Raw genomic sequence first — 26363 nt, forward strand, 5'->3', positions numbered from 1 at the left:
TTCTGTATCAGTTATATTCACTTCACATTTTAAAGACTTTTTTAAATGCTGTTTTTGCATTTTGCAAAATGAGATGTGTGAAGATCCCTCGGTAGCTGTCTGGGACGTGTGATGCACGTAGGTATGTGTTCGATCACAGTTACTTGTTTCTACACAGAATTTCACTGCCACTGCAAGTCTTGGAGGAACTGATCCAGCTCACATTAACTTCACTAAGAGCTGGAGCTGGTTCTAAGCCACACTGGTAAAGTGCTACTGCTCTGAATTACAAAAAAGTAAACCAAACTTCCACAACTTTACAGGGAAACATCATACTCTTCTTCCTTCTTTCTGTTTGGTTTTACTGAAAGTATTCTCAGCTTTAAGACAAGATCTCCCCAAACATTTCTGGTGACTCAGAACAGAATCTGCCCGTACTTGCAGAGTTAAGGCTACAATAAGCTCAGCTATGTAAGACAAGCTTTTACTTACATTCTATTTAATAAGTAGGATTTTTTTTTTTTAAATCTTTCATCTAGAGAATTAGCTTGCTTACCCAAAGCAACAAGCTGTCTCTCTTCTCTGTATGCCACATATACCTCGCGGCTTCAGCAATGAGCCCTTATCATCTTGCCAGCTTTCTCTTTTTCTGCAGTGCTTTGGAGCCAAATTCTCCGCTAGATATCTCCAAAGAAATCAATAGAGATATGCCAGAAGAGGTTTGGGTTCATGGGACAAAGCCTTCACTGTTATAGAATGATGTTGATCTAACAATGTAAATGGAGAAAGACTGTTTCACACTACCTGAGGACTGTGCATTGTATCTGTAATGACAGCATGGCTATCAATGGCATCTGTGTCTCTCTGCTTTCAGCCTGCAGATGATTTTAAGTTGTCAGGTGCATTTTCTTTTGTTATTAAATGCAGTGATTTTCTCCTACATGCTGGGTAGTCCAGTCAGCCCACTGACTGAAGCAGTACCTTGTTCCTAATATGGCTAAGGGAGACCAATGGCCCAGTGCTACAAGAGTGCTCTGACTACTCACAAACAAGGCCAAAACATATTCCGGTGGCATTTAGTATTTAAAATTTCCTCTTTTGCAATCTGCAACAAGGGACACTGCAATAAGTGGTGGAGACGGTGCACTCCAGCCTCCTGCTCATTAATGTTTACATGGGGAAAAAGATACTTTGCTTTTGACTTTCTGAGCCGTGTTGAGAAATTTATTTCAGTAGTGTCAGTTGTATAAGATGATAAAAATGGTGCAAATCATGCAAAGGAAGAGAAGCTGACTTAGCATGATTTGAGTTTATGCAATAAATAAGGTTACTCATTAATTGAGGGAGTGCTATTTGTAATTGTTCCTCTCTAATAAATGGATTAGAACATATGTTTTAATGTGCATCTTTTCTCATTGTTTTGGACACAAGAGTATGTACAAAACTGGAAAAATAAAAAACCAAAAACGACCAGTGATACAGAAAACAGACAGTGGGAGACAAATGGAGAGTTATGCAAGATTTAAAAAAATACCACGGTCACTTCCTGGAAAAGAAATCGCCCAACGAGCCCAATAACTTTCCCAATATGTGCAGTAAATGATGACATGAATGAGATGTATTGTTCATCACGGTACATAAATAATGCCTAATGCCAAGCATTCATTTAGCACTCTACAGCACAGGACTTCAGCTGCTGAGGAGTGAATAGCGTTATCTTAGGAAATCAAGAGCACAATTCGATGTCAGCTTGATTCTGGGGTGCTGACACAGCCCTCTTCAGAGCCCTGCTTCATGCTTGGCTCCTGAGGAGACCCAGGACAACGGCAGCTGCAACACTGCTTGATGACAACACTGCACAGAGGCAGGTAGCAGAACCTGCCATGCTGCCATGACTGGACATACGTGTACTCCTCCAAGGATGGCTAGCCAGGCTTCCCTGCAAGGGACCAGCATCAGGCATCGGCAAGGTAGCAGAGAAAACAAAGCCTACAAGTTTTCACTCCATCATATAGCTGAAAAATCTTTAGGGCTACCACAGTATAAAGACACTGTAATTAGGTCCTGGCCCTAGATTTGAGTAATCCTGCCTCATCTCCTGGCTGTGGAGAGGTGCTTCACAAAGCCCTCATGCAGAGTCGGGCTGTGCCCCAGCCCACAGACATGAGAGCATCCCTTCCCTGGGCACGAATCTCTTCTGTACACTTTGCTCTCCCCCACCCTGGCAGTGCTCGCTGCCCTAGGCTTTGCATTGCAGCATGTTTGCCTTCCACCTCTTGTGGTCATAAGTCACTGCTGAGGCATTTCCCAGCAATGTAGCACATGGGTGTCATCAGGCCTCTAATCGTTGGTGCACTTGGTCTAAAAGGAACTCTGCAATATCAATTCTTCTAATGGTATTAAAGGAGGCAGTATTACTTTTCATTTGTCCAAAGTAATCTAATTCAGTGTAACATAGTCGAAATTTCATTTCCTATATCTTTATTAAAGCAGTGCCACTCTTCAAAGAGAAATGTTAGCAGAAGAAAAAACAGAAATTGTTTTTATTGTTTAGATTTTTTTTCTAAAGGAAACAAGAAAGGCTGAAGGTAGACTGGCTCCATATTAGCTTGTTATCAGCCATGAATCATAGAGATTTAAAGAAGAAAATAATAAAAATAAATAAATAAAAGACTTGCAACTGCAATGTAATCCAGTTTCCAGTGATTGGAGGGATTCATTTAAATCTCACTGAAGGAGTTCTAGTTAGCCAGGGTATCTGCCAGCTCTTACAAAGAGCAAATACTTATTCCAGGGGTGTGTACCAGATACTTGTATAATTGAATGGACTTGACAAAGTTTGAGGTATGTTTTTGCTTTGTGATATATAACTTCATCTGGAATGTTTTGCTCCCATTATCCTGCACTGGGACAGGGAAGTCTTTTAAGAAACATGGAGTTCAGTGTTTCAAACTGTTTGAAATAAGATGGAATGCTCAGATGGTATTTGCTTATAGAAACATTTTAATGCTTTAATTAGTGCCTTTACTGCAAGCAAAGTATCAAAACTTCACTGACAAATATTATGGGAATATAGTAAGGCAAATCTCAAAAGATGCTCAGTTTATCAACAAATGACACTATCTAATAGTACCTTGCTTAACAGTAAATGAATTACAGAAGCATTAATGACTTTGAAGTTAATAAAGCCTATATTGGCTTTCAATAATTGGCATTTGTTTAGCTGCTATGATTGTAGCTATTCATTTCTAGTTGAGCAATGTAAGATAGCAGAAGTTTCACCTTTCACAAGTTTTAAATCCCTGTAGAATTGACAGAAAAACTGTAACCACAAATTGGTTTGCAATTTTCCTCTTTCTTCCCAGAGAGCTCTATATGGTTATATTACGAACCTTGCTTCAAACAAACTGCTTCTGACTTTTATGATCCTTTTGTGATCTAAATGGCTATCTCATAAGATATTCCACTGCAGCTCCTTTTTCAATTGCTTTTACTGTGAAATGGCATTCTGGAGATTTCTGGGGACCATTTCACACTCTTGCGGTATTGATTTGCTAAACCTGATGATAGGTTTATACTTAAGATGCAGTCTAGTATATGAACGAAGTGTAAAGCTTATGAAGAACAGATTCAGGACTTTCAATAACCCCATCTTCTTGATGGGGCTTGCCTCTTTAAAGTAGGTTAGTGTCCCACACTAAATTCTTGAGTGCAGGGTGCTATATGGGCTCCATTTCTAATTGTAGTGGAATGTAATGCTTCCATTACACTGAATTACAGTCACAGAAAAGCATGGGGAAGGTTAATGCTAGTAACTTGTAACTTTCCAACGTAAGGTCAGAGCAAATAGACAACAGCGCTTGGGATCTGAAATGGGAAAATACACGTGAAATTGTTTCTTGAGTTCTCACTTCTGAGGTTGACAGAGGATAGATTTTCTCCTGGGTGCACTAGAGAAGTAACAAGAAAACTAATGTCTTTGAGCTTTGTTGTTGCAGATAATCATTTTTCTTTAAAAGGCTGATCATTGTGCAATGCCTATAGGGCTTAGGAAAAAGTCATCTTTGATGAAATTACAGCATTAAAATGAGTTAGAAATATTTTTATGAAGAAAATGGCACTTAATATTTACAGGGCCAAAACAAAAAACCCATGACTCTGCCTTTATTTTAGCAAATGCAATGAAATTAAGAGACACGCCCAGGTAACTCAGCTGAAGCAGAATAAAACAATCAGGCAATCACAACTGCAGTGAGGAACACAGATAGAGCAAAGAAACACCCTGCCGGAGCCCAGGCACTGAGATCCAGAACATTTTGTTCAGGAGAGAAAAGGGAGAAAAAAAAATATGTTTGAGCAGCATTGCACATACATAACCATGTGCACACGACTTTGCTGGTGCTCCTCTAATGCTAATAAACTCATGTAGGAGGGTGGAAAAGCAAGGCAGTGAGGTCCTGGGAGTTTCTGGAATGTAGGCTGTAGTTAGGTCTCTGTATGCCTATATCTGGGCAAATTAGAAAGAACTGAGAAATTCAGTGCAGCCGATGGCACAGGACAAAAGGAACAGGGAATCCTTTACTCTTTTACCAAGATTGCTAGAGCAGTGATTAAAATATCATTTCACTGTAACTCAATTATGTGTTAAAAATGGAATCAAAATGGCTACCTTCAAAAGAGACACAAATAAATATGCTAGAGTCCTGAACAATCCCCTGCATATATCGGACACATGGCTTTATTTTGAAATATGTGGATGAATTCTGGACTATGTGTGTCAGTGATAATATGGTTGTGTATATCTGGTAAATGAAGTCCTATTGCTTATTGATATCAAACAAAGGAAGAAGTTCCTCTTGCAATATCCAAAATAAAGGAAGATAACACTAGTTATTGCTGACTAGGGTGAGCTTTTGCTTACAGAACAAGTTCTGCATGATCATTTCTAGCTTGACGTCTGACTTCTTTCTTCCTACTTTCAGCCACTTCCATCGTTTTGTTTTGTTTTTGAATCTCTATCCCTCTGTGGTGTATGATATGCTCTACTCTTTTAAATGTCAGACTAGAATGAAATTTGGGATTTTCCTCAGTATAATCTTCAAGCCAAAATAGAAGCACATAAAACAAAAGAACTTGCATTGCTGCAAGAACACTGACAGCAGGCGGTACTTGAAGAAATTCCTATGCAGTGGGTTAGCAAATAGACAATCAGAGCTGCTAAGCTTTCAATTGATGGTCAGGGATTTTGAAATGGGTTGCTGTGCATTTTTGCTTGCTTGTTTGTGTGTGTGTGTACAGTTTTGTGTCTTGCTAAACTGAAGCTTTACATATGTGCAAAAGAAGCTGAAAAGTTCATACCCTCCACGATCTTCAGACTTACATAAGGAGTCCTGCAACATGTGCACCCATTTCAAGCTTTTATTAAGTGCTGGTAAGCTATCCATTATAGATCACATAAATTGCCTAAATCATCTTCATTACTATATTACATTTTTATTATAGATCTGGCAAGAAATATCCATCAAGACTAAAGCCTAACTTACTGTCACAGTAGTTATACGATAGACCTGGATATATTATATTATATATTAACAGTCTGGGTGAGAGAATAGGGAGTATGCTTGTTAAATTAGCAAATAATTCCCACGGCATACTTGCATCTAGATGCTCTTATTTATTTGTCTGTCTGTCTGACTGACTGTCTCTCCATCTATATATCTTCAGACAGATCTATGGAAATGAGACCTACACAGCTGGATGCAGTAGAGACCATGGTGCACATTGGTTCTGTCACACACCTAAAACTTTCACCTTACCTTTGCCTCTCAGATCTTTTTCTTTCACCAGATTAAAATTTTCCGTGTTCTGAGATAAATACCTTTGTGTCTATATTTGTTGTAGTTTGTTTGTTTTTTCTTTCCTCCACAGTGTTTACAGATTATTAATACAAAGCACCTTGGGCTGTTAGTAGCTGAACATGCCTTGGCCCTGTACACACATGGGTTGTGTACACAGCTACAGCACTTCAGAAGGTGCATTTCACAACACGGTCATTAACATCCACTCTCTGGATAAGGAGGGACTGAACTCAAAGTAAATTTAACAAGAATTATTCTGTGATTATCTTGTAAAGTATTTTGACAACGTCTCTGAAGACTTAACCAAACATTCCCAAAGCAAATGAAGCAGATGACATTACTCTTCCCCCATAACTTCATGCCCTGAGCTCCTATGAATGGAGAACTGCCAAGATCAGATTCCCAGTCTCAGTGAAGGTATTGGGACTAACAGTGAGGAAAAACTTGTCTGTGCTAGCAAAATATACTGTAAACAGCCCTCTGCACCGCATCAAGGAGGGACTCAACATCCTAGTTTTCAGAACAGCTTTACTAGGAATGATTCCCTTGGAAATCCACTGTGACTACCAACCTCCAATCTTCAAACTTTGTTCAACAGCTTCTGCATTCCAAATGCCTTTGTTGGGTAAATCAAGTCTCTCTTATTTTAGGAAATCACACCAATTAGGCTTTTTAAAAATAACCAAAGAGCATAAGAAGTTTACCTTTAAGAGTAAAGAACTTTATGCAAATATGCTAGGAGGAGATTGAACAATCCAAAATATTCAGTGTTATTTTTCTACGGATATTCTAGATAAATATTCACAATACATGAGCCACTTTTCAGTGCTGGTATCAATATCAAAAGACTGGAAAATCTTAAAACACTGAAAGACCATCTGTGCACGCTAGCAACTGCCAAATCTGCAACTGTGGTTTCTTCCCTGCTAATTCCATATTTTCACGACAGATTAATGGGCACCATTTATGCAGAATAAATAAATGTGGAAGTCCCGCCTTCCCCCTTCACCGCACCTCATCATTTTACTGATTTGCACCAGACCACTGAGCACATTAATGCAAGTGAGCCGCTGTCTGGATTCAAAAACGATCACACTTGGTAGAGAAGGAACACTTGGCACTGCCAATTTCTTTACAGACTGAAAGTCCTTGAAGTTGAAATGAAATATATTTAGAGAGCTCCAGACTTCAAGCAACACAGATAAACTGCAGAAGTTGAAGGATTTCTCTTTCCTTTCACCAACTGAAGTTTGACTTATGTATGGGCAGAAAAGCAGGCGGATATTTTACATTTGCTACTCCTGTTTCACCAAGTGCGTTCATCTTGTTATTTCTTTCGAGAGGCATTACAGACACAAACGTTTTTACTTTTAGCTTGCTAACTTATGCCAGTTAGTGTAAAATTACAGGACTGAGAATAAAGTCAGATAATCAAACCTTTATATGTGCTTTAAAGGAAAAATTTGTTCTATATACGGTCAGACTTACCCAATTTAGAATTTGCTAATCTTTCCATTTAGTAATTTGCATGCCTGCATGCACACACGTGCATTCAGCAACATACATACTTCACAGTTTTAATTAGAGAGTCACATTTCAGAGAGCTCTTATACTATTCAGATTGCATTGATTTCTATAAAATTTATTATTGTAGCTGTTACCACATACTTAGTAGTCTGTTTAATCTATGAAAGTTTAACTATAGGCGTCTAACACATTATCTGCCACCTCCATGATTTCTTTGTGTGTGAATGGGATGCTAATTGCAAATTTGGAATGCAAATAGTTCATAATCCTTTTAGACACATTTCTTTTAAGAGGAAGAGATTTGCCTTTACTGTATGTCCCCATTCACCTTAGCTCCAAGTTTTGCTAAGAGGAATAAGATGATAAAACCTGTTGGGGCATTTTCTGACAGATCTTATCCTGGCTGACTTTATTATGGCATATTATGTCTAAAAAAAATTGCTAGGAACCAGGCATTTCATTGACAAGACGTGAGCATGCCACACGCCACGAGAAGCCCACATGCCATGGATTTGTAGAAACAACACAGAGGATTGCTGCTGTGCAAGGTCTGACAGAGCTATCTGTTGAAATTCTTTGCTGCTTTCTTAATAGACTCTGTCTCCTCTCCTTGCTTTTAAGTACACATTAGGTTAAAAACAAAGCCTAGAAGTTCCTCCAAGTGAAGCACAAGTCAGGAGCCATGCAGACTGTCTAATTCTAAGTGACAAAGAAAGAAGGTAGGGCAGCTTGGGTTCACACTGAGCCTGAACAACTAGCAGATTAAACATTTTGCTTATGTTTTCTACTAAGTAGTCTCCCACCTCCTAGTACACTATTGCTTCTAGTGAGGTAACTCAGCAATAAAAAGGTTAAATTAACCTAAAAGAAATGACTACAGAAATCAAGAGAAAAATGTAATCTTCTCTTCAAGATGCTTTTCTGGATCTTTTTTATTTTGCTAAACACAGACAACAAGAGCTAGTCCAATTCCTTATCTGTTCCAGACAGCTTTTGAAAACCTGGACTATACCAAAAATCTCTGCTGGATTTATTTCCTATCTGCTTTATTTTTGCATATATTAAATGATTGGTTTTGATGCAATTTTTTTATATTTACATCAATGTGTAACTCAGTCATATACATTCATAAAGTCAATAGCATATTAAATAGAACTTTGATTATTACTTAAGTAACGACTCTGAAATTACTTCAGTGAAAGCTTAATGGGGCTCAGTGGGACTCGAGCAGATGATGAAGTATTTTCTGAATCAGAGTTATTTCCTGGTGACCATCTATGGCTAAAATGACAAGAACCAAGAAGCAAGAAAAAATGTTGATAAAGTTGAAGAAATAATTTATTCACCTTAGGATGATACTGACTGCACCTGCTTGTTCATGCAGAGTGTGGCAATGTCATCATTTTGAAGGGAACCAGTTATTCAGTCTCTAGATCAAAATAAATATATCAAAGCCTAGAAAGAAGAAGGGAAAAAAACACCACTAACCCAGAAGGCAGTTAAAAAAATTAAAATCTGTCAAAAACCATGGAATTCCTCAATTATAGCTTATCCAAGATTTTATGGGGAGAAAAAGCTTACTCTTTTGAACCAATACTGTTTACAGTTGCTGCAATGAAAATTCTAATTTTGTGCTCTAATGAACACAAAACGATCCATAGTCAACCTTGGCAAAACTTATAATGACTGTGTAATTGAAGTGACTTTGTCACATTAAAAAAAATTGTTTCATAAAACTGTAGTAACTGCCAAGAAATAAAACTATGGGAAAGGCACTCCTGGATGTGTGATACGGAGAGCTGTATAGCCTTTGTAGCTTGTAAAGGTTGGGCTTGCAAAGCTGTGACACATTCATATGCAGTCGCTCTCCTCACAGCACGTTAAGGCTAATTGTGAATTACAGCGAGTGCTTCACCGTGGATGTGTGACACTGAATTTGCTATCTAAAAACAGTGCTTGTGCTGTCATGCTGTGTGCCGCAGTCATTATGGAGGGAGATGACAGGCGAACTTCAGTGAGAGCGTGTTGTGACACAAACCAAATGACTCTCCTCTTGGAAACTCCATGGAGAAGGTGCACCAAAGAGAGAAATGAGATCGCAGACTTTTGAGAAGAACAGAGCCTCAAGCAGTGGCATGCTTAGAAGGTTCTCCAAGGTTCCAGATTTCTCCAAAGATTCCCTAACAGAGCTCGCTGACTTCTGACTGCGGTGCATGAGCGTGAGCTTATGCTCTCTGTGGTGTATGTTCTGGACTGGCTGCCTTTATTCTCTGAGTTTCCCTCATCCTCTCTCTACACACTGAACTCCCAATACAGCCCATACCTGTGTCCTCCAACGGGCACAGCACTCAGCCTCCCAGTCTTCCTGAACAGATGGGAACAGCAGAAGGAGAGAAGGTAAGCACCAGGAAAGGAGCAGCTCTGTGTCCACAAAGCATGCTAGTATTTAACAGGTGCTGTGTTGAAATACAGAGGGATCAATTAGAATCAGAAGTTCAAACTTTCCTCTGATGTAATTCCACTTGCACAGAACTTGGCTTTAAGTACCACAGTTTTGATTTCAAATATGAGTGAACAAATATTTTCTATTTATTTAGTACAGCGATGGCTTCAGCAAGGAGGCAGTGTAAGTCCTGTAAAGAATGCTAATCACAATTTTTTTTTCTGAGTATTCCTTAATGATCTAGGGATTGGGCACCTAAATGTCTTTAGGGGAAATCAATAGATAATTCCTCCCCATTTTCACTTGGTAAGGATTTTTCCAGAGATCAGTGTTTCAAAAGACTTTTCACGGCGCTCTTTCACTTTAAAAACTAATCTGATTCAACATGAAGTTCCATTATGAAGAAACTGTTAAATGCAATGACACTGGTTATGGAAAACTGAAATGTAGTGAGAGAAACCTAACATCAACCCATAGGAACTTCTGCTGTCTTTGAATGACACGAGGAGCTCAATATACCTAATCATCAAAGTAAAGCCCACTGGGAACCGAACTACAGCTGAACTGCAGAGGGTTGCTACCTGATTGCTAGACCCAGAAGCGCTAAGCCATATGCCGCTTATTCCTTTGTCGTGGTAGCTTACCATGATTGATACCAAGGACGACTCTCCTCTTCGCTGTGAAACAATGAAGACAACAGGAAGTAAGAAACAGAGTATAGAGATTATAATTTTACAATCCTAATTTTTAAATCTCTCAGTTCCTGGAGTTCAGTGCACTAAATTCCTGTGTGCAAATGCTTTTCCATCTTTCTTTAGAAAGATATATTTTTTCACCATCCTTGTGCCAGTCTCCTTGATTTTTCTTCCTTGCTCACCCGTCTCTCTGAATCAGCCTTTTCCCAGCACTCCTCCAGCCTCCACACAAAGGCACCACAAGGTCAGCGGAGGGCCCTGGTACAGGGGTGCCCTGCACGTTCCCTTTCCTGGCTGGAGGCGGAATGCGCTCTGTTTACAATATGCTTGGTTTCCACTTGACAAGGCCTGGAAGCCACTGTGTATATCTGAACCTACATCCCATAGGTAGAGAGAGCACACTGCTGTCGAGATGCAGCCCGCTTCTACAATTAAAGAGCCAGCAAGCTGACAAGGCCTGATGGATGAGGCGATACTGAACACACGTTACATCTGTAACGTGAGCGTTACACGACTCACAGCAACTCGCTGCACGACACAAAACAAAAATCAGCTCAGACGTTACAAGCACCCCCACTCCAACTATGCTAATCTCTTCTTTCATCCATGATCTTTGCAAGTGACATAGCGTTATGGTAAAATGGTCGGCACTTAAAAGAATATCTGCAGCCTCTCTGCCACTATTAATAAAAATATTTAATGCTCTTGTTAGGAGGCACAATTTGATTACTGAACTGTTATCCAACAAATCCTGAAAACAATTCAAAGTGAATTTCCCTAATATGTCTATTTTTCTATCCTGCCAGAAGGGCTGCTAATGAATTTGCTGCTTGAATGAACAGACAGATTGGGAACTATAACTGTGCTGGCCTGGGCAACATGGCACTGGCACCAAAAACCTATTTGTACCCATGAAAAGTTCTCTCCAGAGTATGTATCTCATCCAGAGGTGATTTTCCAATAAAATCAGCCTCGATTATTGCAAGTGCAGGAGCAATCCCTGAGGGAGTATATCAGGCAATTCAATACTAGGAAATGTTGTACTAGGCAAAATTAACCTTGTAGCAGTGTTATTTCCTTTCTTTTGTATTCATCGATCCTAAATGACTGGATTTTTTTTGTTTCTCTCAAATAGCAGAAGATTTTTTTTTGTACTTATATTAAAAAAAAACAACAAAAACACACACACACACACACACAAAACATTTGAAAGATACCCGTTTTTCTTTTTATTACACATTTTACCACCAAAGCAAAGGGCTGCTTGCTATGTGACAAGCTCTTTTTGAGGGATATATCAGCAAAGATAACAAGGAGAATATGTGGATATCAAAGAGCACCACATTTATTCTGTCCTATCTCTAAGACCTCATAAGGCAGAGGAAACCTACTATGAGTGCTGTTCCAAAATTAATGCCTCCTACATTATGATGTTGGCCTATGACATCAGAGGTGAATGTGATAAGATGGAAGTAGATGCAATATTCTCCTACCAATATTCTGTTTTTGTTGTTGTGTGACAGATGGCAGTACAGGGGCAATCTGACAGAATGCCATCTGACATGGAAGTGCAAATAAAACAAAGGTGTGCCACTGAATTCCTCCATGTGGATGTAGCAGCACCCACTGGTATTCACTGATGGTTGCTGAATGTCTAGGGAGACCAAACAGTAGATATGAGCAGAGTGGGGGGTGGGGAGTGTGTTTCAGCAGTGGTGACAGCAACTGATGGTCATCGCTGCTGGTGCAGATGTTTACGAGTGTGGTATCTTGTTCATCACTACTGAAATTGCATCACTGATGGTACTGACTATATTGAAAAATACTGAGCAAATTCTCAGCTACAAAATCTTGTACTCTTCGCATCTGTTGTAATTTCCAAAGAAATAAATAGGAGGCATTACCTTAGGAATAACCTACATTTATTACCAAGAGGCCAAAAGCCAGAAGAACAGAGGAAACTTCATTCTCCCCTCTCACTGCAGTGCAAAATTAGAAGTTCCAATGAAGCAAGAGAGCGGACAGAGGGATTCCAATGTCTAAGAGGTTTAAGATAGACTCAGTCCAATCCCACTGCCAGGTAGCTTTGCATTGCCTCAGGAAGGCTCTCAAAGGCAGGAATCTTCATCTGGAGAATATCGATACAGTGCTAGACCCTAAGTAAATTAGATACTCATGTAAGCACACTAAAACTACTTGCTCTCATTATTTTTCTTCCACGAGGACAGAAGTGGCATAGCAATAAAATTCAAGAGTACATGTGATCTGTTTGCTCCTGTGTAGGATTCAGGGATCTATTCTGAAACCAGGATATTCCCATTCACGCTGGGATCAGGCGTTTTCTTTGATTTTGCTTGTATCTGTTGCTTGGTTGCAATATCTTTGCTCAGAAACACATTTTTAGAGCATTAATTTTGAAAAGATCAGTAGTTAGAAAACAGCTGTTACTTACTACGATGCCCAAGGCAAACACTTAAAATAATTGTTTGAATAAATGCTATGTGGATTAAAGTTGATAATGAGGAAGACAAGTACAAAGCCTAAAATGACCAGCAACATAGAATGAGAACCCGCATACTCCTTTGACCCACAATAAATTGGAAAAAATATTGACCTTGGCTGATTTTCAAAGGAAGAAATGAGAAAAAAAAGAGCTTTTGTTTGCTTCAAACTTCCACTTCATTTTTTCCCTAAAACCTCCGAAATCTGACCTAAATTTAATCTTGACAAACTGTGTCACAACAAAGGTGAGAAAATGCAGTTTTGAAAAATAACAAAAGTGACCCAGTTAAAGAGAAAAATACATATTTTTGCCCAGCTGCAATAGTTGTGGTAATTTTTACACAAAAGATCAAGTGGAATATGCATTTCTCAGTGAATAAAAAATATGCTGAAGAAAAGTTTACTCTAGCAATCCAAAGTTGTGTGATGGCTCCCGAGCAACGAGTTTGGCTCAGGAGCTGCAGCCAGTGTGTGTAGTTGGATTCAGCAGTGCTTGGTATTGATGGTGTGTGCTCAGATTTGTAAGAGATTAGATGAATGAGCTCTCAGAGTGTCCATTTCACTGTCTTGTAAGCAAATGTGCTCACACAGCAATTTAACCATCTACTACAAGTTATACAATCAAGTCAGAAACTTTTCACTTCAAAAATGCACTGTTCTCTTTCCAAGTACCTGTTGTGGTGGGTAGCCAAAAACCTTCAAAATACAAACAATTCCATATTTCAGACTTAACCAATGTGACTCATTTGCACAATTTAAAGTTCAAACAAACTGCTAGTCAAGTGAATTATAACTTATTATCACAGGCTAGAGACTTTTAATACATTCTGTGGTTGGGACAGGACTGATTTACTGTTTTGGGCCCTGCCAGTTCTTACCATGCATCATTTCCTTAGAAATAAAAATAGCCCTACTGTGGTTATCCTTTGGACTGATAAAAATATATCTAACAAGATGTGTCAGAGGGACAAAATTCAGAAAATAAAGGTAAAATATTAAACAGAGTTATTATTTTATGTCTAAAGCACTATATCTTCCAGCTGCTGTGATGACTTTGGAATAAAGCAAAAGGTACTGCAGAAAAGAAAAAAGATCTAAAGGAGAAATTGAGCTCTGATAAAACCACATGGGTATAGATGAATTGTCAGGGCTTTGCAAGAGTCAAAATTTACATAAAAATCAGTATTTAGGGATTAGTGTGCTATCATCAAAAAGGATTTAATATGTGCATTTCTTTGCAAACAGTTTAAAAGCGGCAATTTTATAATCCATTTCCAACACTAACCTTTAACTTGTAAGAGTAAAATAATCCCTCGTAACATTTCTAGAGTTCACATTTTGCTGAGAAAATGTAGCTCCCTAAATAAAACTCTCTGGAAAACCTATGTTTGGTTTTCATAGTGATACTCCAAGATCCAACCCCGCTGGAAGCTCTGCATGCCTGTGCAGATGCAACCATGTGGGCCAGAACCAGTGGCATTTTGAGTTTGGCCAGCTCTCGAGGGACTCGGCTGCTGGTGCAATAAACTGCTCTGATTGACCGAACTCTGCAACTGTGTGGATGCCTAAGTGGACAGACTAGGAGGATCAGGGACTAAAGAACATTGTCTGTAATTGCCTGTAAGCAGGTTTTTCCCTGGATTTCTGCTGGGGATTTGAGTGCTTTCACATGCTAGACTTAAAGTATTAAAACATAAATATGAATGGATTTCTTTGAGAAATGAATGTGAGCAGGCAGTTTAGGCCCTGTGTTGTAATGGATTTTTAGAACTAATTCAGTTGGTGCTGGCTGATTTAGTAGTTAGACAGATATGGACTAAGGAACGTTTATAAGCAGAGACTAACAGGTGATGGCTGTAAATTGCCTGGGAGTTTCACTGAAAATGAGATTTATAGCAAGTTTTGGCTTTTTGTTTAGTTGAATGTGGTTTGATTTCAAGTTCTTTAGCAAATGTCCTTTAGATTCATCTACTCATATGCATATACTCATACAATATGCCTGCATAAATATGGCTATGTAGATACGCATGTACATATATACGCATGCATATGTATATAAAGACACCTTCCCATACATAAATGCAAGTTTTTTCAACCTACACAATCTTTTTTTCTTTTTTTTCTACAGCAGAAATTGCTGAGTACCAGTGGCACACCACCACCTTTGTTGGTTACAAGTGCCTGATCTGACCAGCAAAAACAAACCTTCAAACCCAGCTCAGTGGCCTGCACATTTGACAACAGGAGCAAAAGATCTGTTTATGGTTATCACTATTACAGCATACATTAAGTGACCCTCGGAGTCTGACCTGTTTGCCCTCCTCCATATTGAGTCAATAAGAGAATCCTCTGGCTCTGCATGACTTGCTTAGACCTTAGACCTTTCATGCAAGTCTACCCAGGAAGGGAAAAACAAGATGCCATTCCAGCTGGTAAAACAAAGGTATTTTTTTAAAATGCAAACAGTAGAAATAGTCATTCCTATTCCATTTATAATGAAGGATGAAAAGGCCACAAAAAATACCACTGTGCTTTGCAAATGAGAGGTCAATTGAAATGTCAACATATAAATAGTTAATGGGTTGCAATTCCAACAATGGCTGGGACAGAAAATTGTACCAAGTCAAGACTGATGGCCTTCTGAGAAGATGAGTTTTATGACAGGAAAAAACAATAACCACCAAAAATCTTTCTGGTTAACAAACGTGTGGTTGGTCTTGTCAGTGATGGAAAACAAATAAATTTCAAAAATATAAAAAGCAGTAGGATTTTAACATAAGCTATAACCCTATAACATAAATCTGGTAGTCATTAAGTCTACAGCAAATTTAAACATGTGCAGGTGCTTGGGGGAAATGGCAATGCTTTCTATTGAAGATTTTAATGCTCTGTAATAGAAGAGAGGATAAAGGACACTCAAGGAAGCCAGAATTTTCTTTCCGAAAGCAAGAAGTCAATTTGAATATTATATAGTTCTACAGAAGTTCATGGAGTACAAGAGCTGCTCTTAAAAATATCTATTTTTAAAAAAAAAATATATAAAAAAAATATGTATCTTAAAAAATTATTTAATTCTGCTGTGCTGGATGAAACCAGGGTTTTAACTAAATCATTCTTTCAACTGACTGCATTTTCCCAAGGAGTCCCTCTGGTCATTTTCATAAAGGACTGCAATCTGAAGCTTTTGAGCCAGGCTGTATCCAGTTCTCAGTCAGAAGAGCAGCACCATAAAAAGAACTCATCTCTCCAATGTGAAAAAGAATAAAAAGAAACCAGTTATCTTCCTAACCACTGCCTCCATCTGACTGGCTGCCTCAAAGACTTCCTTTCCCAATTGCAAAGAGATTTGCCTTTGGTTGCTTTAGCTCACTGGTGGACTCACAGTCTTAGAGGGAAAAAGAGCATTATTAATAGTGGCTTTTGAGTAGGAAAACTCCTTGGTCTACACAGCAGAGATATGTCGTATCATGAATGAGAAATAGCAAGTAATCTTTTGTTATTTTGCATAACATAGCTACTTGCATGGATTCCTGTGAACGTATGAGGAAAAGGGTTTTAAACAAACAAAATACAGTAGTTTTTCAAGCAGCGTAGTGTTCAGTGCCGCAGGACGTTGTGGGGACAAAAGGTATAAACAGATTTTAAATGAGATTTTGCATGGAGAATAAGTGCATTGGTAACTCCTAAACACAGGATGTGAGATCATGGAAGTGTGAACTGTTGTGCACAGGAAAATGGAAGAGATGCTTTGAAGGTTGCTTCTCTAATTTCTGTCCTTTCCCCGCAGTCTGCCACTGGCAGTAATAACGTACTGAGCTAGCAGACCTTCAGACTACATTAACGTACAGGCTGCCAAGCAAAATCTTGTACTTGAAAGCAAGGCTTAACCCTGACTGTACTCAGATCTGATGGGATCCTGCAGCTCGACCCACTGAGACAAGGGACAAATGATTTGGTCAACTCAACACAGATACAATGCATTTTGGCTCCTAGGCTGATATGGGCTTTCATTGCCTACCCAGGTCTGGAAAAAAGCCTGAGAACTGTGATCATCAGCTGGATTTCAGAACAAGGCTGCTATTGAATTTTAATGAGAATCCAAATCACAGAGTATATAATAGATTATTTCCTCTGGATATGTCATAATTGAAAACAATTTCTCATGTAACAGCTCTTCAGAAATCAGAAAGTGTTCACAGAGTAAACTTGTTTAAGTAATGTTACTTCTTTCAGACGCAGGGATGGGAACAGCATGATAAGAACTAGCAAGTAAGAAAGTATCTAGGACTTTGCATACAAGAAATCCCTTCCCTGCTACTGTCAATATAAATATGGATTAAGTCTGTGATGGACAGCAAGTTCTCCTTTTATGACAGAGGAAGAGGAGTATAAAATAAGTTAAGTTAATAGAATCTGCAGTTGTAGGGTGACTCTGATGCCACATATGACAGAAGAGGGCCTTATGCTTTTGGAGATGCAATTGCATTATTTTCACCAAAAAAAGTCAGTTCAGCAGGTGCAGAGACTTCTCAGCTACTTTCTCTGTGCTTTTAATGGTAGTAGTATGTTAGATGAGGCTACCAATATACTATGATGAGTTCCTCTGCATGTGTTGTGTCTTCTTGTCGTGCTATAAACAACATGGAACTGAGATCATGCCTTGTGAAGAAGTCAAATGCCACCTGCATTCCTCTGACCTTCAGGAAGTTTGTATAACTGATATGAACTGGATGAACTCAGTCTAAGCACCTACAAACCCTTGGATAGTAAGAAATCAGTTGCACAACTGCCTAATTGAACTGTAGAAGGAAAACTTCCTTGGTTTTCTTTTTCCCCTCCTGAAGTTTTAGGCAACGGAAGGACAAAATAAAAATTAAGTAAGCTTCCCCCTATACCTGAAACCTGCAACATTAATTAGAAGACAAGATGTATGAGGAGCAGCTGAGCTCCCATGGTTCGTTCAGTCCAGAAAAGAGGAGGCTGAGGAGAGGTCCCATGGCAGCCTCACAGGGGAGTGGAGTGGCAGCACTGACACAGAATCACAGAACATCTTGGGCTGGAAGAGATCTCAGAGATCATCCAGTTCCAACCACCTGCCATAGGCAGGGTAGCCAACCACTAAATCAGGGCCATTCAGCCTGATCTTGGACATCTCCAAGAATGGTGCACCCACAGATTATCTGGATAGCAGTGCCAGGTCTCACAACCCTCTCAGTGAAAATTTACCCTCTGGCAACTAACTTAAATCTCTCCTCTTTCAGTTTAAAACCATTCCCCCTTGTTCTATCACTATCTACCCATGTAAAAGGTTGATTTGCCTCCTGCTTTAAGTACCTCCCTTTAAGTACTGGGAGACTGCAATGAGGTCTCCATGGATCCTTCTTTTCTCCAGGATGAACAAGCCCATCTCCCTCAGCCTATTCATAGGACAGGTGCTCCAGCCCTCTGAGCATCTTTGTGACCCCAGACCTCTGCTCTCATGTGACAGCAAAAGGACTCAAGGGAAGTGCACAGAGCTGTGTCAGATGAGATTCAGGCTGGGTGTTAAGAAAAAGTTCTTCACCAGGGGGTGGTTGGGCTTGGTACAGGCTCTACAGGGTCACAGACCCAAGCTGCTGGAATTCAGGGAGAATTTAGATACAGCTCTCACAGATAAGGTTTGGATTTTGGGTGCTCCTGTGTGGAGCCAGGAACTGGATCTCGATGAATCCTTTGGGTTCCTTCCAACTCAAGATATTTTATGGCTCTGTGATTCTAATAACCAAGCAACAAAAGCAAACAGACTATTTCTACAAAAATCTTTGTCGTGTTCCTTAACTAGCATGCTAAACAGTGGTACTACTAAGAACTGAACTAGGGATATTATGAAAACAACAGTCTTTAAAAGGGAATTATTTCTGATTCCAGGTTTGGGAAATAAGAACTATGTCAGAGCAACATAAAAACAAGGAAGTTTTTAATGCTAATGACAACAGATAATATCTTTTTATATATATTTATATACACATATATATATTGTAACAGATGTCAAATGCAGCTAGATTCAACTCAACTTATTAGTGCATGGCTTTTAGCCAAAAGCAATTCACATTTGCAGAAGTGTACTATCACATATGTCTTAATAACAGAAATGTGTTTTGAAAAATGTATGTGGTAAGTCACATATGGCAGAAGGAATCTGTACAGCTTTCAATTCTTACGACAATAGAAGCTACCAACTTTATTTTGCATAGCTGAAGAACATTAAAATTCAAGCAAAATTCTCTTTGACATTTCAGAGCTACAAAAGCAACAGCACTAAAAGCTAGATGTGCTTGAGGTATGCTTAGTGAGGCTGTGCTGCTTGTATACCAGGGCTGCTCTGAAAGTAATTCCTACTATGTTATGATGTTGGCCCATGACACCAGAGACAACTGTTGATGGAATGTTAGTAGAGGCTGAACCCTCTTCAGCAATATTCCCTCGCATTTTGTTTCTGTGCGAAAGATGGCAGCAAAGGGGCAGTCTGACAAAATGGTGTCTGACATAGAACAGTGTAGGGAGCAAAGGTGTGTCACTGAATTCCTCCATGAGGGAAAAAGTGGCACCCACTGGCATTCATCGACACTTTGCTGAATGTTGATGGAAACCGAAAAGTGGATGTGAGCACAGTGAGGGGTCAGTGTTGTGTTTCAGCAAAGACAAGAGTGATCAAGTGATCACCTCCACTTGTGCAAATGTTTGCAAGCATGGCCTGCAGGCTCTTGTTCATTGCTGGCAAAAATGCACAGCTAGTGGTGGTATCTGTGCTGAAAAATAATGTTCTGTAATTGGGAATTTTCTCTATCAAGTAGTGTTTTTGTACTCTTTGCGTTTGTTGTAGTTTCTGTGAAAATAAATAGGAGGCATTACATTCAGGCAGATAAGAGATACATGTTTGAAGCGTATTTGTAAGGTAGATAAGAAACTGGTTGGATGGTTGCAGCAAGAGGGTTGTGACCAAGAGCTCCTATGTCCAGGTAGAGCATGGTCATTGCTGGTGTCCCCAGGGATCCATCTTTAGAGTGGTGCTCTTTAACATTTTTATCAATGACACAGCAAACTCAGGTTTGCTGATAACACCAAGCTGAGTAGTGTAGTCGAGAGAACAGAAGAAAGGCATCCAGAGGGACCTGGACTGGCTCAAAAAGTGGGTGCATGTGAACTTAACAAGGTTCAATAAGGCCAAGTGCGAGGTGTGGCACTTGGGTTGGGACAATCCCAGATATAAGCAAAGACTGGGAGAACTACTTGAGTGCAATCCTGTGAAGATTGGGACCTTGGGTGTCCTAGTAGACAAAAAGATGGACAGGAGCCACCAGTGTGCACTTGTAGCCTGGAAGATAAACAGTATTCTGGACTGCATTAACAGAGGGTTAAACGGTAGGGAGAGGGATGTGATGAGATAATTGTCCCTCTCTACTCTGCCCTCATGAGGCCCTGTCTAGAGCACTAGGTACAGGTCTGGGGCCCTCAGCTCAGGAGGTCCAGAGTAACCATATAGATGCTCAGAGGGCTGGAGAACCACTCATACAAAGAAAGGCCAAGGGAGATAGGCTGGTTTCACCTGGTGAAGAGAAGGCTCAGGGAGATCTCACTGAACCTTAAAGGGAGTTTATAAGCAGGAGGGAAATCAACTTTTTACACCGCTAGTAGTGACAGGACAAGGGCGAACCCAAGACATTCTGATTTTGTGATCCTATGACTTTCAGAGCAACCTATGTAAATGTAATCTATGTCCACAACTGCTATTTTAGAGATACTATTTTTGCTTTTGCCCTAAGAGGTAATATTTTAGCATAAAATTGTAATTGCATAGAGGTAACTTAAATAGTTACATTTCACTGAAAAATGAGACAGATTTATCAGCTGTTCATTATACAGGCTGTAATTAATATGTATAATGTATTCCCTAGGGTACTAATTGAAGCTGCAACCATGAATACAGTCAGAGAGAAGTTAAACAACTAGTTGGGGGAAAAATACATGGTGAAATATGCACACGTAGGTGGAAAGAGTGAGACTATCCATCTGGCCTTCTTCCATTTCAAAATATTACTCTTATTTAAGGCCCATAAAATAATTATTTAACCTAAATCCCCCACTTCCGTACACCCAAATCTCTTTTACAGAGTAATTGGGCATCAGTATCACACATATGCTATTTAATGACTGCAAAGCTCAATACCTTTGTCTCACTTGGGGAAACTCAATTTAGTTGAGCCATTCCTGAGAGTTTGACCCAAAATATTAAAAAAGTGAATTAATGAAAAATGACTGTTTTGGAGTTGCTGCCCAGGACTCTCATCACCTTACAGCACCTCGATTCTCTAGAAGATGAACTGAAATCACAGCTCATTTCATACTTTCTATTAAACAAACCACCAGGTAACAATGACTTTAATTCAGCTTGCACTGAGTTTGAACTAGCCCTACAGGCAAGAAAGGTCCCTTGTCACATTAAAAGTTTAATGTGCTACCAAGTCCCCACTGGATGCTATTTCTAATTTTTATCAGATTAAATGAAACATAAAGAGAGAGTGATTTATGACTATCTTGCATCTTGTCTAATCACTCCAAGGAGTGTTCATACACATTTTGCATTCACTTTATAAGGTATAAATGACTATACATGATGGAAACACAGTGAGAGATCAAACTGTATATTCTTTTGCTATGTGTGCTAAAACACAATGATTTGCAAGTTCTGTCAGTGCATGTTCTTACAAATACTAAGCCACTGTCGTCCAAAACCTGCATGAGAAGCAGACTACAATGAAAGCAAGAACATTTACTCTGTCTCTGACAGGAATATATAGTTACTGGGATTTAGTTAAACTGCAATAATCACCTACTGAAGCTAAAAATCTGTGTTTTATTGGTGCAGGAAAACCCATTAAGACTGGAACATTTGTTATTTAAAGGGAATCACTGATGTTGGTAGCTTTAACTGAAAATGCCTTTTCTCAAAGAGCTAGGACATCTATAAAGCAACTTTCTTAATTCAGTAATAAACGGTTGAGTGTTACTTCTAGTGCACTAAGATTTAAGAACTTCTCATGAAATGCCCTGGAAATTGCTCCCTTGTAGCTTGCTCATACTTCATAGAGACCAACTGTAGAGAGCAGAAACATACATCTGTGTGTGGTGTGAGAAAGACACACATACTGAGTGAGAGAGCACTTAATCAACAGGATGGCAAAGCCTTGATACACAGGTGCAAAATATTCCCATGTGTCTAGAAATCATTTGGCATATTCCTAGTTACTTCCCTCCTGTCAGACCTTCTCAAGGATTGCAATTAAAAATCATAATCTTTTTAGCATGTACAAACCTCCCCAAGGCTAGGAGCACTATGTATTGAGTATGACTGTGATATTTTTTGGCAGCTATTCATAGACAACACATTAATTTATGGAAACTGGATGAATCTTGGGTAGTGCAATCATTAGAGACACATGAGAAATCAAAAGATTTCCTCAACAATACTGACCTTCTAATAGCTATTACTAGGGACAATCTGAATTCCATTTTCTTTTTACTGCCCTCCTTGCTGTGTGGCTTTTTAGTGATTATACACAAGAAGTTCATTCAAGTTACATTTCCCAATAGATAAAAGAATAACTTACTTTACAGGAATGTTTCTCAATTTTGTCTTTTCAGCAGCCTGTAAACAGAAGAGGGGTGGGGGAGACAAACAATTACACAACACAACTAAGCACAACCAACCTGCACCCAACCTGCACTACTGGATGCTCTTCAGAAGACCACACTCTGGCACCTGGCCGTGGCCAGAGCAGAGGAATGTGTCTTCAGTAGCTGGCCCCTTTCAGGGTCTTAAATACTTCTACCCAAGTTTGTGATATGAGTGTGGCTTGTTTGTTTTTAATGGCTATCATTCTTGAGGAACATTACTTTACTTCCCACTCTGAGTCTGGCCTCTTTTGTCACAACCTATCTGCCCATACCCAGAACAGGAACAACAACAGGAAAAATTAAAGGGAAGAACAGACTTCGTTTCCAAAACAGTTTTTATTTGCCAACAACAGAAATGGCAAGGGATGACCAAATGTTCGGATCAATTTCCTCTTGTGAAACCTTCGAGAAAACACACTCAAATCATCTAAATGAGTAAATCTTTGGCCCTCTCAGCCTGCACCACGTCAGACACAGAGCCCGGTTCCAGTTTATTGCTGAACCCATTGATCTGTGTACAGTTCATTTATCATTCATGAAAAGAGCCAGTGATCTTCACAGTATATTAGAAGAAACAACTCAGATCATCTGTCAACGGCCCTCTTATTTCTGTTTCCCTCTCCATGGGGATTTCATCTTCTTCGATTTTTCTTGAATTAAAATGTTGCTAAGCAACACAGCTAGAGCACTGATGGCAGAGCCATGCCAGTCTATCACACTGGTTAAGTGGCTCAAGATTTTAGTGGAGGATTTTAGGGTGGGTTTTTTTAATGTTTCTGTACTATAATTATGTAATCTAAACCAACCTTGCATCTCCTCTCAATTTTTCAGAAAAGGTAAATAACATTTTGCCACGTGCTTTTCCCTTACATTTGTCAGCAGTGTAGCACAGACTTTAGTTAACACACTTCACTGACCACAAGTCAGGTGGTTAACTATAAATTTTTTTAATGTCCTTAAGCAATTACAATCTCCGTTGACAAACAGTCAGCAGATAACAATTCCAAACATACATGAACAAGCAAACAGTCTTGGCAAGGCATACAACAATTAACATGCAAAAAGGGAGAGGGGTGAGAGTGGGATATGTACTTTCAGTTTTCCATGAATTACCAAATAATGGAGTCTGACTCCCCTACAGCATGGTATTAGAATTCCTTGAGAGGGCCGTAGCCAATATTCCCAGGCAAGAAGGGAGATTTCTAGATATCGTTAGGGAGCATAATATGACCTGATGTTTGCTGGTTTCAGTCCAGCTGAGAGGGGATCCCACTCAGTATTGGTCCCTGTGCTGTTTTATACTCTGCTAGCGTCTGGTTACTTAATCGCTACAGTGCACGCTGCTTCTGCTAAATGGGGTTAGTCCAATAAGCTGTGCTAGGCTTGCCTCATGGATGAGGAAGGAAAGCCTCCCCTGGGTCCTACAGGAGGTAGTTGCACTTCTTTATTTAAGCCTAGAGGCACAAGACCAAATCTGTGAGTGTCGTTGTGTGCTTCTGTTTCACCATAGCACTGCTTGGTTTTGTATAATTAGCCACGCATTTGCCAGTAATCCACCAAACTGGTGCTGGGCCAGGCTTTTGACATTAACTAGGCTGTGACTGGGGGGGCAGAATCAAGGTCCCCAGTGATGCAACCACCACAGCTGCACCAAGAGGGTGGACAGGAAGACTAGGCAGAAAACCGCTATCAGACCTTCCTTTCACCCAACTATGCTTTTCCCTTTCTTCAGTGTGCCTTTTGAGGAGAATCCCACACATTTTAGTGCAGGAGGGTTTGAACATCACCTTCAGAGAAACTAGTGTTTTGTACCACTTCAGGAAATTCCTTCTAGCATTCACAGAACCAGACTACAACAGATTTATGTGTGGGAAGCAGTCAGATGATTAGTGAGATTATAAGTACGGGTCGTGGGGAAAGGCAGAAGACAACTGATCCATAAACTTATTACACAAAGAAAAGTTTCACTGTTTAATTACCTGTGGAGGTATCTTTGTAAAGCCTACCAAAAATTGGACAGGAGGATTTTGGTGAGGAACTTTAACCTCTGCTATGCTTGGAAATAAAATTGTTCCCATATAGGAACTGCTAATATTAGCGTTCCTGAAAAAAATGATCACATAAGCCCACGAAGAATTAAATACTTTATGAAAACTGACTAACTTTTGAAACCTCTGGGATCTGCACAATTGGGTTCCAAATTTTGCCAGAATTAGTTCTCCTTTGGGCTCTACAATAGGACTAGCTTATCAGAATATCTTCTATTTTGGCTCTTTTGCCTCCAATCACTACAAAGATAAAATCTTTGATTAAATCTGTGGAAATCCTTAATAATAACTTTAAATTAGGGGGAAAGAATTAAGGCTTGTGACAGCTGACAAGGAAAAACAACAATACCCTGGGTTGGCTCCCAGAATGTGAAGAAAGATGCATTTGTTTCAATTGGTTTACATTTTTCATCCAAAGGATAAATTGATGAAGGTATGATGGTAAACAACTATTTTGGTTGTACAGTACAGATGCTAAATAAAACACTTAAAACTCAGGAAAAACTGAAGTTAAGATTGCACAAAAACATATTATGCACCCAAACCAATTATGATTTCTCAAAGAAGCCCATAAATGAAATCGAATTCCTGTCTCATTAGTGAAATAGTGTGAGTTGTGCATCCTTCCAATAAAACTCTCCCAAATCTTCATTTTTTTTTAGCTGTCACATGTAGGCACAAAATCAAAAAGCATGTTATTAAGGAATATTCCTCAATAATAAACTACATGTAACAGGATGCAAATACTTCATTTACAATGGATTAAAATATCACTGAAAACTACATTTCAGTTCCCCAATCCTCCCATTAAATGTCAAGTTATAGTCCCATCCTGCGAGGAACTAGAATTATTTTTAAAGTTTATAAAGATCCTTTCACTATGGCAGAAGATTTTCTGACTGTGCAGTGACACTTTCATTTGGTCCAGATACCAAATATCTGGACTACAAAAATTCTGATTTCAGGCATGTGAAACATGGATCTAAATCTCATACAGGCTTTTTTTCCTTCTAAATTATTCAAAAGTCACTACAAAAAATGGATATCGAAATACAGACAAGGAAAATAAAACAGAAGAGCAAAGAGTGTCTAGGATCAGAAGTAAATACAGTCAATTCTAATATAAAGTGAAGCAGAGGATATTCAGGAGTGCATGTGCGTGATGGTATGAGCTAAACTGTTTGCATGAAAGATTAAAGAAGATGAAGATATTTCAGAGAGTGACAGCTGGCAATGTGAAAGTCATGGAATATTAAAGAACAGAGTCTAAATTGGGCATTTGATTTTTGATTACTTAGCAATGTGGATGTTTACTCTAAAACATGGTAGCTTCAGGAACAAGGAATTACAGAGGTACATTCTGACACATCTCAGATTTTTACATTAAAAATTTTTCATTTTTCCTCCCGTGTTATTGGGAGAAGGCACTTTCCTAGCTCTAAGAAAAGGCACACTGTGGGGAGAGTGTTGTCCACACATACATTCACTCATATAGAGTTTTAGAAAAATAATCTGGTCTTGTACTAAATGTGGAGGTTGGCGGCCCTGCCTGCAGTAGGAGGGTTGGAGCTTGATCATCCTTGAGGTCTCTTCCAAC

The 26363-nt window shown here is 39.3% G+C and overlaps 1 protein-coding gene across 2 annotated transcripts in view; it reads right to left on the minus strand.

Moving 5' to 3' along the window:
- Positions 1-10432: 10432 nt before the first annotated feature.
- Positions 10433-26363, minus strand: part of LOC104912219 (AF4/FMR2 family member 2-like) — a 69928-nt gene continuing 53997 nt past the window's right edge. The window contains exons 5-6 of one of the 2 annotated variants that reach the window (XM_031554713.1): positions 22652-22689; positions 10433-10484 (exon numbers count right to left, since the gene is read on the minus strand). In XM_031554713.1, coding sequence (XP_031410573.1) covers positions 10448-10484; positions 22652-22689 — 75 coding nt within the window. In that variant the 3' untranslated portion in view covers positions 10433-10447. Of the gene's footprint in view, positions 10485-11707; positions 12659-22651; positions 22690-26363 lie in introns of those variants that run through there. The other variant, XM_019618323.2, reaches the window with a different exon arrangement.

This window comes from Meleagris gallopavo, chromosome 9, assembly GCF_000146605.3.
Source record: "Meleagris gallopavo isolate NT-WF06-2002-E0010 breed Aviagen turkey brand Nicholas breeding stock chromosome 9, Turkey_5.1, whole genome shotgun sequence".
Classification (NCBI taxonomy): domain Eukaryota; kingdom Metazoa; phylum Chordata; class Aves; order Galliformes; family Phasianidae; genus Meleagris; species Meleagris gallopavo.